At 45.6% G+C, this 15,292-nt stretch overlaps 1 protein-coding gene across 1 annotated transcript in view; it reads right to left on the bottom strand.

Moving 5' to 3' along the window:
- Nucleotides 1-15,292, bottom strand: part of ANKAR (ankyrin and armadillo repeat containing) — a 1,392,657-nt gene that overhangs the window by 61,736 nt on the left and 1,315,629 nt on the right. Inside the window, exon 27 of the mRNA XM_086955361.1 lies at nt 9,583-9,629. Within this exon, the coding sequence (XP_086811487.1) occupies nt 9,583-9,629 (47 nt within the window). The remainder of the gene's footprint in view (nt 1-9,582; nt 9,630-15,292) is intronic.

The raw sequence follows: 15,292 nt of genomic DNA, 5'->3' as shown, positions 1-15,292 counted from the left end.
TGGATAGGTTTGTACCCAAAGATTTGTTTATGTTCACAATAGTTTGTCTATGCTGTGCTATTTTTTCTTGTCTCCCAAAACCTTTCCCAAAAACCCCCGTACCCATCCATTTTTCAAACCCTAACCCTCTTCCCCCGGGCTGTGTGGTTTTGATTGATGTGTGACTAAATTATTATTACAGCAATAAATCCACACACTTGCTGGGTGGGGAGGATAAGGTGATAGCAACAGGCTGGTGAAGAAATCCGAGGATATATTCTTACTCTGCTTGACAAAGAACCATTGCTAATGTGAAAGAACTTCAACCGAATTAGTAGTTATACTTTACCATTTGTTAGGCTACAATGTGGCACTGCTCAACTGTACTTCTGTCACCTGCTATATTCTCAGTTGTACCGTTGAATTGCTCAGGAGGACAAACCAGATTTCATTTTCTTTTTTTTCATAGGCATGCAACTGCCACTGTGTCACACCACTAGTACCACCGCTATGAGGAAATTTTATCCGACCAAGATTGCCAACGTTATTCGGTGTTTCCCGTGGAGCCAGCCCTGGGTCTAGCCCTACTTTCAAACACAAATTACAGGTAAGATAAGCGTTTGGTGGTTTGGGGGTATAATGGAGTATTAGTACGAGAGACGAGAGACTGAAGGTAGTACTACTAAAGCCCTAGGACTCTTGGATTCACTTCACTTAGTCTGTGAGAGGCACTTAGTGTTGAAAACATTTGGGCATTTACACTTAAAGGAAGAAAATGGAACTAAACTTTCAGGAAAACAGTCAACGTTAAACCCCCACCCACCAGGCAAGCAGTAAAAAACAGGTATGCTCAGATAAAGTTTGAAAAAGTATATTTATATCCCTAACAAAATAATCTCCCGCAAGACCCTCCCTAACCCCAACGATTGTCCTTCAAAAGTCCCCAAAAACCCAACTCCCAATTCCCACCCCCCAAAAGTCTCTAAAAAAGGGGCAAGGGACACTAGGGGTGGATGCTGTTAACTTTTTGGGCCAGGGCATCATGCTTCTCGCGGAGCAAGGCGAGCTCCTGCTGAAGGCGGGACACCATCAGGGTGGTGCGGCGCAGGCGTGCCTTCACTGCCTTGCAGGTGCAATGCCTGTGAGAGGCAGCTGTTGGCCTTGCTGCTCGGTGGTGGCGTTTGCCTTTGGCAGCCCGGCTCAGTCTGGGTGGACCACTGTGCTGGGTGGCAGCCCGTGGGGCCACGGAGGCCGATGCAGACGACGTTGTTGTAGTTGTCGACTGCACACTTTCCACGTCCTCCAGGGCCACCAGCCGCCGATATTCCGCAACAGTGGCCTCGATCCTCCGTTGCCGGGCCGCTCTAGCCATCTCCTTCCTCCTTGTCCGTTTGGAAGGAGAACCTATATGAAGAAAGAAAGACATAGTCTGTAACCAATGCTCTTTTAGATTAACTCAATCATTCAGCAGAAATTTGTGTTGCAGTACAACTAGCAACTTGCAAGCGCATTACATAACTATTGAGGCCAGTATCTATCTAACCTCACACTTCTTCATCCTTGCTCTAACATTAGTGGGAGTTTAAGGAACAAATTCTACGAGCACTGTGGACTTCCATTGGAGTCGACTATGAAAGTACACCAGTCTTATTCTTCTTCTTATCTCTTGTTTTGGAAAATTGGTACGTTATTTTCTGCAAGCCGGCATAATGCCAGCGCAGTAAACTTGCACCCGAGAAAAAGAGACGCACGCCATGAGGAGTGACCTAGACTTGCGTTGCCGTTGCGTTACTGTACCCGTCCAGTACATGCAGGTGGTGAAGCTCTTACTTTTCTATTACGGGTGGCACTGAGAATACTCTGTTACAACTCAAGGGCTACTGCTTAATTAATTTAACTTTCACCCTACAGTGGAAATGAGTACTAGAAATGGAAAATTGAAGAAGATAAATAATCTGATTATCTATCACTTCACATGGGATGTTTTTGCTTATATATGGGATGACTTTAGGTGCTTTGCTTTTTATTGAGTGACCAGTGATACATCCACACATGAATGACTGAGTACTACTAAACTTATTAAGAGAGGTAGGGAGTGGCCACCATAATAACCGGATCTATGCAGTGCTTGCAATACAAACTACTGCTACTATTTATGGTAGTATTTGGACAAAATTAAAAGTTCTTTTCCTTGCCTTTCCTACACTGGAACGGGCGTGCGGGTGCAGTGTTACATGCTCTTCAAAGTTACACTTAGTTCATCCACTGACCGTCTACTCTCTCTAGATCATGGGTACTCACAAACTTTCTCTCAGGGGCTACATTTACAGTGTAGTTTGGGGCCGAGGGCCGCACTGGTGGGGGCGGAGTCAGAGGGGGCGGGGCTAAAGCAAAACGATAACTTGTGACCATGAGGTTGCACACAGGTCCCTGCAGCAGATGCCCTCATCCACTGAGCCACCAGACCCAGCATTTACATACATCTCTCTCCCTCCTGCTCTCCCTCCTGCCCTCCCTCCATCTCTCTCTCCCTCCTGCCCTCCCTCTCCCTCCCCCTCTGTCATCTCACTGTGTGTGTGTCTATCTGTGTCAGCCTTCAGCCCGGGTTGAGACCGCTTCCACAACGCGCACACACAGACAACAACACCAAAGTACTTAACAGGTCTTTAAAAGACCATTAACATATTATTGAGGCTTTGTTTGTTTTAGCGCCCCTGCTTCTCCACCCTGACAATCACTGCTTGCCCGGCCCCACAGAGCAGAGGCTTTGTTCTATTTCACCTCTTTGTGGCCTTGCATCTCCACTCTGCTCTGTGGGGGCCGAGGGAGCAGTGATTGTCAGAGTGGAGATGCAGGGGCGCTAACAGGTGAAATACAAAAAAGCCTCTGCTCTGTGGGGGCCGGGGGAGCAGTGATTGTCTGCAAGGTCTGCGCACCGCCAAGGAAGGCTTGCCGGGCCACCACCGGCCCGCGGGCCGTACTAGGAGTAGCCCTGCTCTAGATACACATATGCTATCTAAGAGTCAGATAGTAGCATGATCCAGGTATATGGACACATACAGTTTCTGTGTCACCCACCCAGGCTGTTGTCCTTCCACCCATCATTGCTTCATCATTCACCCAGCCATGCATCTCATATTCTTGCCTTCCCAGCTAGTCTTCAATCTCAATAAGTAAGGAATATATAAGAGCTTACCTCTGGCCGCCACCACCACTGTCTCAACTCTCACAGCCGCCGCCTCCTCCCCTGAAGAATCGCCCTCCGCCTCCGTGTCGAGCACCACCACCTCCACACTGGCCCCGCCACCAGATGTTCCACCTACAAAGTACATTTAAGAATGTTAGAATAAAGCACTCACTAGTCACTAGTATTTGGTCTAGGAATGAAGACATGTGAAAACAATGTAATTTGTGACTGTCTACGTTAAAGTTAAAAAAAATGTCCCTTTTTCCAGGGAAGGTTGTCTTGCTGCACTTTTTGGCACAACTGATGAAGGCTGTTTTTTTAACACGCACCATTTTTCTCCACACAGACAGAAGATGGACTTCTAACAACAAGATCAAGTTGAAACCAGGTGAGAGCTCGGCTCGACCACAAGAAATGTCTTCAATTAATCGTCAGCACTAACCACTTTTCCATTATCAGTTAAACGTTTAGTTTTATTATGACTTCATTTTAATAAATGTGTTTACTTTTAATAAAGCTTTTAAACTTAAATACAATCTGTGTTTTTTGGTCCAGACTAGAGTGACTGAGCGAAAGGTTTTGCAATTTTTGCAAGCATGAGTCCAGATAGAACACTTCAAAAGACATTATGGACAATCCCAGAGGACTGCACTAAGTTGATAGAGCTATTGCTGACTAGAATCATGGGAGTTTCGCCAACAGTGCAATCTTAGTTAGCTACACAGACAGACTAATAAGAATAATCTAGTAATACCACAGGGAGTCATAGTAGAGGCAGGATAAGAATTTAGATACAGTCTACAAGAAGAGCAAAGACAATTTTGAAAAAAGTCAAATGAGGAACGCTAGGAAAAATAGGTACTAGTCTAAAATGAAAACTTACTGGGGCCAGCAGAGGAGCCCTCGCCTGCCCGATCCTGGCCCTGTTGATGAACAGCATCCGCCGCCTGCTGCTCCTGTGTCCTCCTCTCGCCCCTGGGGGGAGCTGACGTACAACATGAAAGAAAGAACAGAAAACATGGATGATTGTTGCTTGTCAATGTCAACCAAATCAAACATTTCAAAAGAACAATAACAAAATATTTCCGCGAAATTATATTGATTATGGTTACTTTTCATTTATTTGCGGACCTGTGACTTCGAAAGTCACGTAACTCACTAAACAAAGTACTGAAACGTTCACCTAGGACTGGCAGGCAGCAGTCCGCAGGCAAGACGCAAAGTGACAGACAAACTCCATTGTGATTTCAGTCAGATCAGTGACAACACTAACAGTTGCCTGCTACATTACCAGTCATTTAAATAGTCAAACTATCAATCCACTGCCACTATTTTTCTTATTGTCAGGGGTACAAAGGAAGGGGCAGATTTAAGCCCTTGCGGCTCTTTTGCGCCGTTCTTGCGTGACTTTTGTGACGCAGCAGCTAAACAAAAAAGGGCGCCATGGTGCGGCGTATAATATTATAACAACGTGACGCATTTGGGAGATGCATCCCGTTATAAAGCCCTGCGCCATCAGGGGGCGTTCCGGCGCAAGGGAGGGCATTCCTGCGCTGGAACACATCCTAATAGTGGCTGAGGGAAATCTACAAAATATCAATCAGTCACCTTTAGGACAATGATGCGTCACACAAACCCTGCACCTGCTTGAAGCAGACGTACGGCTTGACCCAGCATTGGGGAGATAGGGTACCCCAGAGCATTGATGGAGCTGCGCCATCGTTGCGACGCAACTCCAGCAGTAAAGCTTCGGTGACGTTTTGGGCCCATAGTGCGCCGCATTGCAAATACGGCGCACCATGTTTGGTGGTGGTAGCGGGCCGCACAATTACTGGCGCATCCCTGCTACTTTGCAGGGATGCGACGGTAATTGCAATTCTGCCCCTTAGGGGCATACTTACTTACGTGTTCTGGCGCATCTCCAGAGATGCGCCAGATCAAATGCGTCACGCAAAACTACCCTTGCGACACGGCAGATGCGCCTCATTTACAATGCGGCGCGCCCTGGCGCAAGGGTAGGCACTTGCGTTACGCATCTCGTCACGTAAGAGCGGCGCATCGCTGGAGTCACGTCGCCAACGCAATGCAACTCCAGTAATGCTCAGGGCCACCCAATACTTAACATGCTGTGTCCGTCCTTACGCCTGCTTCAAGCAGGCATAAGGAATTGAATTGACGTAGCAGCGTCGCAGAAGTGCCTGCGTTAAATCTTGTAGATTTCACGCAGGCACTTTTGCGAGGCGCACAGCTGCAGGACCGCCCACCCTGTATACTAGGAACGCACCCATTGTGGCGCAGGCCCATGGCTTTAAAACGTGACGCATCTCCCTAGATGCGTCACGCTGTAAATGACTCTCAGGGATGCGCCACGTTTACGCCGCTGTTGCGTCACGCAAGGCAACGTAAACGTGGCGCAAGGGGCTTGTAAATTTAATCTGCCCCCTAGTGTCTAGCATTACGCAGTTCTGTAAAGTACACTCATACATAATTGTTACTCAGGCCAATGAGACCACAAAATAGAAAACAAATAAGCATAGTAGCAACGCCACTGAGAAGGAGAGCAGTGCACCTGAAATGCACAGAAGATTTTGAAATATAATTTAACTACAATGTAATCGTCATCAGCGGCATTATTGGCTTGCTCCATGTAAAAAACAAATATTTGCAATACAACAACACAGAGCGGGAGAAAACATCATAGTAGTGAGTGATTAAATGGCTACTACTACTCACCAAGCCCGGGGATCTCCAAGCCGAGCAGGTCCAGCAGGTCGCGCTCGCGGTCCAGGAGGTCCGTCCAGCGATGGGTGACCTGGCTGTAGGTGCGCTGGACCCCGTAGAGGTGGGATATGGCCCAGCACACCTTCTCCCACCGCTTCCGGCGCTCCCGCATGTTGTAGCCGCCGGCCGCGATCCTGCCGCCTCCCGCGATGGTCCTGGGCAGGCGGCGCTGGACGAAGTAGACCAGCGCGCCCACTTCCTCCGGGCTGAAGATCTCCCGTCGCGTCACCTGCTCCCCCCTCAATCTCCCGCATGCTGTCCTGCCACTGGGTCCAGCACTACTCCCCGCCGCCGCTGCGGCCCTCAAGTGCCTGGGCAGCTTCACGGCGCCTGGCTTGACCATGGTCTGGGCAGGTAAGGTAGAAAGAAGTAGAAAATTAAGAAAGAATAGGATAGGGAAGAAGAAAAGAAAAGAGTTTAAAAAAGTAGTTTAAAAGTAAAGAAAAATAGCAGAAAAGACAAAAATATACAGCTAGGAAAAGAGAGGGATAGATAAGAAGCAAAATCGTAAAAAAAAAACTGAAAACAAGCAAAGGATGGCAAAGATACCAAGAGGATTAAACACCATGCCCAGACACAGGAAATGAATGAAAAACAAGATGGCCGGCGCCCGTTCACGAGCGCAAAAGTAAGTTCGCGCGAGATTTTCCTCGCGATCTCGTGCGAACCTCTAGATTTCCCGCGCGATCTCGTGCGAACCTCTACTCGCAATGCGCTTACTGCGCGAGATTATACATAGCGGGCGGAAACGGAAATACGTCACGCAAACAAAATGGCCGCACCCGTACTCGACCTTGGGGTAAATTTGCGTGTTGCGCTGCAAGCGGCTCGCGAATACTGCAAAAAAACTCGCGAAACAACAAGCCGCAAAAAAATAAAATGCTCATTCGCACGAATTGGCGGCTTCCGCGTTCGGTTTCGCACGACGCCGCGCCCCGCGAATAGCGCGAAAAAAAACGAAAAACGATTTCAGCAAAAGCAATGAGCAGGTGCAAAAGGTCAACCTCATGATTTGTAACGATTCTTTGTAGTGCTTCCTGAGGGGGCCCTCCAGAATTCGGTTGCCTGCTTGCAACTATTGTGTGACCCTGCTCTGACCTTAACTGTATGCCACAAAGGTCCTGATTTACAGCTAAAGGAGCAGACAAGCAGGTGCCAGGCTGGAACTTTAAATTCTTTCAGTGACACATTAATTAGCCCCTAATTCATTATTGTCAGTTGGGGCAGGGCAGGTGTTGTTAATAAAGTAACCCCAAATTAATTCATGTCAGTTCAAGCAGGGCAGGTGGGCTTGCTTTTCCCCCCCATCTTCTACAGTGATGATGAACCAGAGGGTGGCATTGATGTAACAGAGGGTGGCATGGGTCAAAGAGAGGGTGCCAGTGGTAAAACAGGGTGCTGGGAGGCTGTGATGATGAACCAGACGTAGAAACAACATAGTCGCGACCGTTGCGAGCCGACAAGTAAGTTCGCAATTGCGAACTAGTACCAAATCCTCGCGAACTGGCAGAAACAATTGCGAACACAAAAAAAAAAAAAATCCGCAAATTCGCGGGAATTCGCGGATTTTGCGGATTGCGAATCCGCAAATCCGCAAAATTCGCGAACGCGAGATCCGCAAAATTCGCCCATGCTTACTCAATTATTATAGATCTTCTTGGTACACATGAGGCTGATTTAGAACTGTCAATATAAGATGATGAGTGAAGGTCCATTGAAGCAAAGCTCGTGTTAGCATTAGGGATAGTGTCTGGCCCCAAGGGCAATTGGGGAGACTGTTGACAATGTCCATGTTTGGGCAAGAAAAAGTGCAGCGTTTTGTTTTCGTGGGGCATAGGACCTGGGAATTTGTTGCTGAGGGGGACACTCAAGTTGTTTCTAAGGTGGTCTGCCCTGCCACTGGCTGAAACTCACTTTAAGGGATTTGAAAGCAGTTATTAAGCCTGTGTTGGCAATTGTTTGGTTATTCTGTGTCGTAGGGCCCCCCGAAAGCTGGCCTGATTTCTCAGCATTTGTGCATGTTATGCTGGGATAATTAGTTAATGGACTGCTGGGACTTTGTCTCCAATGGCGTCAACTGCTGACCCTGACCTGGTGACTAGAATCCTTTTTAACATCTTGAGGCAACATAAATGTGCACCGTGATATATTGATTGATCCTGGGATCAAATAGGATGGTGAGCTAGGGAGATCAAGTAATTACTAGGTTAGCGTAGATGGACGTAGATAGTCTGTGAGCAGGGCACTGGTGACCCATAGGCTACACACAACCTAGTTGGGCTGCTTCCACGGACTCACTGGGCACACACTCAGAAGCTGCCTCTAATGGCAGCCGCGCTCACCTTTCCCTGCGGTCCTTTGCACACAGTAGGTGGTTCGCGGTGCTCTCTGAGACTGTTATGTCAGCGCAACCTTTCCAAAATGCCTCCGTCTTCAGTATCACGGGGGCCTCCACCGTGTATCTGCAGAACTCCTGCAGTGCTTCTGCTCCTCTGCTGCTGCTGTGCCATGTCACAGTGAAAATTTGGGCTGGAGTTAAAGCCAGGTTCTCCATGCTTTACTCGCAAGGGTAGTTTAATTGATAGTCCATGTGCACCAAATTGAAGGGTTGTATCCAGCCAAGTAGCATGGAAGCGGGAGCAGGAAGCAGATAGAGGGGAGGTAAGTGGGGCTCACGGGGAACACATGGTAACAAACTAGCCATAGCCGCTAACCACTACTTTTTGCTGATTGCAGTACGCCACTTGCCACTTGCCTTGGTGGAATCCGTCAGCCTTTCAAGGCTCACATGTGCTCCCCTGTCGGTACTATTGTTTGGAACGGCGGTTAAAGTTCAATGATGAACACACTGCGCTGCCGGCAACCGCAGCCACACTCACAATTGATACCCTGCTGCCCATGGATGCTCGCGGCTTCCAGGAGTTGCGCAGAGACCCCTGCTGTTTGAAGGGCAGAAAGCGCAGGGGACTGGGGCTACAAGCCGAGAGCTCGGTTTAGCCGGGAGGCACGTTTCAGCTACGTTTGTCGTCTTCCTCCTCGTTGCTGACTGTGAGACTGATGTGAAGTTGGGGCAGAATCACACACCAAGAACCAGATGTGAGGAGAAAGAAAAACGAGCTCTACTGTCTAGGCATCTACCAGAAGATTCCAATGCTATACCTGCAAGACCATGAACCAACACTTTCACTGAACACATAAAATAACAACATCAATTGCGGTGTGCCCTGGACAACCAGACTGCCAGGGCGAGGGCAGGCATTTGCGGTATCACAAGCAAGTGAAGCGCCTACATTATGGCTTTCATTTTGAAGGTCTGGATATATTGCCAGTTTATCTGCAGTGGCTCACTGTCACGATCTAGTAATGTAAGTGGGGAAGACTGGAGACTCCAATGGAAATTAGTCACTTGCAGTGTAGTTGGAGTGCAGATTGTTAAGACTTGATCTGCTTTCACAACGTCTACTTATGCAGACATTTTGAGTTTGATGGACATTTTGAAACTTTTAGAGCACACTTAGAGTGTTTTGTTGTTTAGCTATGACTGTAACATTGAACAATAGAAGTAAAATATATTCACAGTATTCATAACAATAAACAATGGTTTTTGTAAACATCAAGTTATGATTAAAGAATACCTTTCTTGACTACAGGAACTGCGACCGGTCCTCCATTTGTATCCAAACTAAGAGAAACAGAAACATCAAATAAAGCTTTAGAATTTTTCTTAAACCCTAACTCTTAACAACAGACACTAATCAGGAACCCTTTATTCACTGCACAGTAATTCGATACAGTGAACACACTTTATTCATCTCAAAAACATGCCGAAAAAGAAGTTCCTAAATACGGCAGCCCTGCAGTTTCCAGTGGTCAGCACTTGACCGGGTCATAAACTAATGAAACTGTAAGGCAAACATCATTGTTTCTTAATGGTATATACATTGTTTACATTAACCTCTCTTTGACATGCATGGTGAATCATGCAGTCATGCATAGCTCACAATATTAGACTTTTATGACCACACTGAGCATCTAGAGCGTGAGGAGTTGCCCAAGAGGATGGAATGCCCAGATGAGTCGGCAATCTGATATTAGGTAGCGAAAATGCTTTGGAAAGGAAAAGGTCACTGTAGTCAGAAGGAGAAAAGCTGGTATTAAGTCTCCTGGTTCCAGGCATACAGGGTACCTAGGGTCACAGGCTAGCCGCAGCCGCTAGCTGCTACTTTTGGCTGATTGCAGTATGCCACTTACCGCTTGCCCAGGTGGAACCTGGCTCTCTTTCAAGGCTCACCTGTGCTCCCCCGTGGGTACTATTACTGGAGCGGCGGTTAAAGTGCAATGATGAACACAATGTGCCGTCTGCAACCGCAACCGCAGTCGCAATTGACACTAGGGCTACCCATAGCTGCTCGTGGCTTCCACAAGTTACGCGGAGACCCCCGCTGTTTGGAGGGCAGAAAACGCAGGGGACTGGGGCTACAAGCCGAGAGCCGGGAGCTGCGTTTCACCCGGGAGGCGCGGTTCAGCTACGTTTGGCGTCTTTCTCCTCGCTGCTGACTGTGAGACTGACTTTTATCACTGCCACCCAGTTGTCATGGGTTTTCCTACTGACGTCTTGGAATCAGCAGAATATCGAGCTGCCAGAATATCGATGAGAAAATATTGAGTGACAAAATATCGAATTCCATTCTACAAACAGGTAAGTACAAAAATATCGAATCCTAAATATTGTTGTCAAATATAGTTTGCTGAAATATCGACTTTTTTAAATGTCTTAAAAGTAATATGAAATCAATTAAATAATAAATATGATTAAGTACAACATACTTAAATATAATTAAAAAACTTAAAAAATAATAAATGTAATGTAAAAAAATAAACATGCATTTTTATTTTTTATTATATATTTACGTAATAATAGTAAAACATAATTAATATTTTTTATGACAAACTGTAAAAAACATAATTTAAAATATTATTACATATATATATACATATATATATATATAAATAAACCTATAATAATAATATAAAAACAATTAAATATGATAAGGTTAAAACATTAAAATCATTTTATTTAAATAATATTTTACACTACATTAAATATAACAATACTTAATACGTTACATAGTGTAAAGGATAAAATTACTATTTCCAATCCAACAGGTGGTACAGTAGGGAAAGTGTTGGATAGCGGGTGGATAAAAGTTACTAATCCAACTCCAGCGTGTGGAACAGTAGGGAAAGTGTTGGATAGCAGGTGGGTAAAAATTACTATTCCCACTCCAGTGAGTGCAACAGTGAGTGCAACAGTAGGGAAAGTGTTCCAGGGAGTGCAACAGGATGGAAAGTGTTGGGTAGCGGGTGGGTAAAAATTACTATTCCCACTCCAGTGAGTGCAACAGTAGGGAAAGTGTTGGATAGCGGGTGGGTAAAAATTACTATTCCCACTCCAGTGAGTGCAACAGTAGGGAAATTGTTGGGTAGCAGGTGGGAATAATACACTATTCCCACTCCACCAAGTGTAACAGTAGGGAAAGTGTTGGATAGTGGGTGGGTAAAAAGGACTATTCCCACTCCAGGGAGTGCAACAGTAGGTAACGTGTTGGATAGCGGGTGGGTAACAATTTAATAATATTTTACACTACATTAAATATAACAATACTTAATACGTTACATAGTGTAAAGGATAAAATTACTATTTCCAATCCAACAGGTGGTACAGTAGGGAAAGTGTTGGATAGCGGGTGGATAAAAGTTACTAATCCAACTCCAGCGTGTGGAACAGTAGGGAAAGTGTTGGATAGCAGGTGGGTAAAAATTACTATTCCCATTCCAGGGAGTGCAACAGGATGGAAAGTGTTGGGTAGCGGGTGGGTAAAAATTACTATTCCCACTCCAGTGAGTGCAACAGTAGGGAAAGTGTTGGATCGCGGGTGGGTAAAAATTACTATTCCCACTCCAGTGAGTGCAACAGTAGGGAAATTGTTGGGTAGCAGGTGGGAATAATACACTATTCCCACTCCACCGAGTGTAACAGTAGGGAAAGTGTTGGATAGTGGGTGGGTAAAAAGGACTATTCCCACTCCAGTGAGTGCAACAGTAGGGAAATTGTTGGATAGCGGGAGGTTAAAAATTACTCTTCCCACTCCAGTGAGTGCAACAGTAGGGAAAGTGTTGGGTAGCAGGTGGGAATAATATACTATTCCCACTCCACAAGTGTAACAGTAGGGAAAGTGTTGGATAGTGGGTTGGTAAAAATTACTATTCCCACTTCAGGGAGTGCAACAGTAGGGAAAGTGCTGGATAGCGGGTGGGTAAAAATTACTATTCCCACTCAAGTGAGTGCAACAGTAGGGAAAGTGTTGGAATGGGGGGGCGGGTAAAAAAATCTATATTTTTAACAACTGTATTATGACTGTTGATATTACTTACTTTGATATTATAACAAACGATATTTCTTACTGGCATTCCGATACTCTGCACTACTATATATTATGTCCACGCGATATTTTAAACTGGATATTTTGCCATATCAATATTTAAAATTCAATATTTTGACTGTTCACGACATATATATATATATATATATATATATATATATATATATATATATATATATATACACATACACATACACATATATATACATATATATATATATACACACATATATTTATTCACTGAAAAAACAAAGGTTACAGAGACGTTATAGTTAGGTTCAGGTTTAACTCGTACAAAACTAGTGAAATTCAGCAGTTATAATTAGCTGAGCTGAGTGACATCACATCATTTTTTTTAATTTTCAGCTGGAGTTCAGGTGACCCCTACTGAAAATTAAAAAATGCTCTTTGGCCATGGGGTGGGCAGGTGGTCCCTTTGGTTCATCCCTCCCTCCAAGAGGCCTAGGGGCCAGGGTGTTTCTACCCTGCCCCTTATTCTTCTTTTTAAAATCTTTTTTGTTGAATCACCAGATGGTTGCGAACACTGCTCCGCAAAGTAATTGCTCCGCTGATTACTTGCCAAGAGAAAACATCACGTTGCTCCATCACTGTCATTCCCAGTAATGACACCGGACCTGCTTTGCTATGCAGCGGGGCTCTCCGCGACCCTGGTGCGGGCCGAAATATTTCCACAAGAAAGAGCACCAACAGTTGGAGGCCCACTCGCATCCGTGTCAAAAATATATTTATTTTTCTCTTATAGCACAGCTAAGAACTCCAACTGGCTCGAGCCACATTTGCCAAAAGATTTCCAACGCGTTTCGGGCATCACCGCGCCCTTAATCATGGAGAATGGCATGTAGGGAGAGGCAGCGAAATAGTTCCTAAATGAGTGTTTTCGTGTCCCGCCTACTGGCGTCTTTGCTGAGCACCCTGGTACTTCTAGTTCTTGAGTTAATCCTTTAGTAGGTTTCGCTGCAGTTTTCTCCTCAAAAAATATACATAGACCACAGTGGGTTGCTCGAGTGGTTCAAAGTATTTGCTCCGCTGATTACTTGCCAGGAGAAAACATCACGTTGCTCCATCAGTGTCATTCCCAGTAATGACACCGGACCTGCTTTGCTATGCAGCGGGGGCTCTCCGCGACCCTGGTGCGGGACGCAATATTTTCACAAGAAAGAGCAGCAACAGTTGGAGGCCCACTCGTATCCGTGTCAAAAATATATTTATTTTTCTCTTGTAGCACAGCTAAGAACTCCAACTGGCTCGAGCCACATGTGCCAAAAGATTTCCAATGCGTTTCGGGCATCACCGCGCCCTTAATCATGGAGAATGGCATGTAGGGAGAGGCAGCGAAAAAGTTCCTTAATGAGTGTTTTTGGGTCCCGCCTACTGGCGTCTTCGCTAAGCACCCTGGTACTTATAGTTCTTGAGTTAATCCTTTAGTAGGTTTCGCTGCAGTTTTCTCCTCAAAAAAATATACATACACCACAGTGGGTTGCTCGAGTGGTTCCAAGTAATTGCTCCGCTGATTACTTGCCAAAAGAAAACATCAAATTGCTCCATCACTGTCATTCCCAGTAATGACACCGGACCTGCTTTGCTATGCAGCGGGGGCTCTTCGCGACCCTGGTGCAGGCCGTAATATTTCCACAAGAAAGAGCACTAACAGTTGGAGGCCCACTCACATCAGTGTCAAAAATATATTTATTTTTCTCTTGTAGCACAGCTAAGAACTCCAACTGGCTCGAGCCACATTTGCCAAAAGATTTCCAACGCGTTTCGGGCGTCACCACGCCCTTAATCATGGAGAATGGCATGTAGGGAGAGGCAGCAAAATAGTTCCTTAATGAGTGTTTTCGGGTCCCGCCTACTGGCGTCTTCGCTGAGCACCCTGGTACTTATAGTTCTTGATTTAATCCTTTAGTAGGTTTCGCTGCAGTTTTCTCCTCAAAAAAATATACATACACCACAGTGGGTTGTTCAAGTGGTTCAAAGTAATTGCTCCGCTGAGTACTTGCCAAGAGAAAACATCACGTTGCTCCATCAGTGTCATTCCCAGTAATGACACCGGACCTGCTTTGCTATGCAGCGGGGGCTCGCTGCGACCCTGGTGCGGGCCGCAATATTTCCACAAGAAAGAGCACCAACAGTTGGAGGCCCACTCGCATCCGTGTCAAAAATATATTTATTTTTCTCTTGTAGCGTCTTCGCTGAGCACCCTGGTACTTATAGTTCTTGAGTTAATCCTCTAGTAGGTTTCGCTGCAGTTTTCTCCTCCAACTGTTGGTGCTCTTTCTTGTGGAAATATTGCGGCCCGCACCAGGGTCGCGGAGAGCCCCCGCAGCATAGCAAAGCAGGTCCGGTGTCATTGCTGGGAATGACACTGATGGAGCAACGTGATGTTCTCTCTTGGCAAGTAATCAGCGGAGCAATTACTTTGCAGAGCTGTGCCCTCAACCAACCTTTGTGTCACTGTCTGGAAGGAACACATCAACCCCAATATCAGAGCCATTCATAATCATGTGACCCAGAGCATTGGGAAAATGCACAAATGGTTGTGACAAGAAAATGCCAACTTTCTAAAAGTCAAATTCAACACTGACCAAAGAGTGCCAGTACTGACAGTAAGCTTGAATAGGATTTTTTTTATGTTTGTGGTCACAGCTGTGAATAAACATGATCACTTTTTATTTTTTACAGTGATTGAAACATATTTCTGTTACTCAATTTGAAATACTGTCAAATACTGTCAAGGCACCACAAAGTGATAACATACTCATAGGAAAACGTATCCTGTTTGGACTCAAAGGAAGTAAAGTTTAAAATTCTCTTCAATGGTAAAGTCAGATTTGAAGTGACAATTCTTCCCAGTCCCAGTGTTAGCCAAAAGGAAGGATAA

This window comes from Lissotriton vulgaris, chromosome 2_1, assembly GCF_964263255.1.
Source record: "Lissotriton vulgaris chromosome 2_1, aLisVul1.2, whole genome shotgun sequence".
Lineage (NCBI taxonomy): Eukaryota > Metazoa > Chordata > Amphibia > Caudata > Salamandridae > Lissotriton > Lissotriton vulgaris.
The sequence above is the reverse complement of the archived record's forward strand: the minus strand, read 5'-3'. Positions and strand labels throughout refer to the sequence as shown.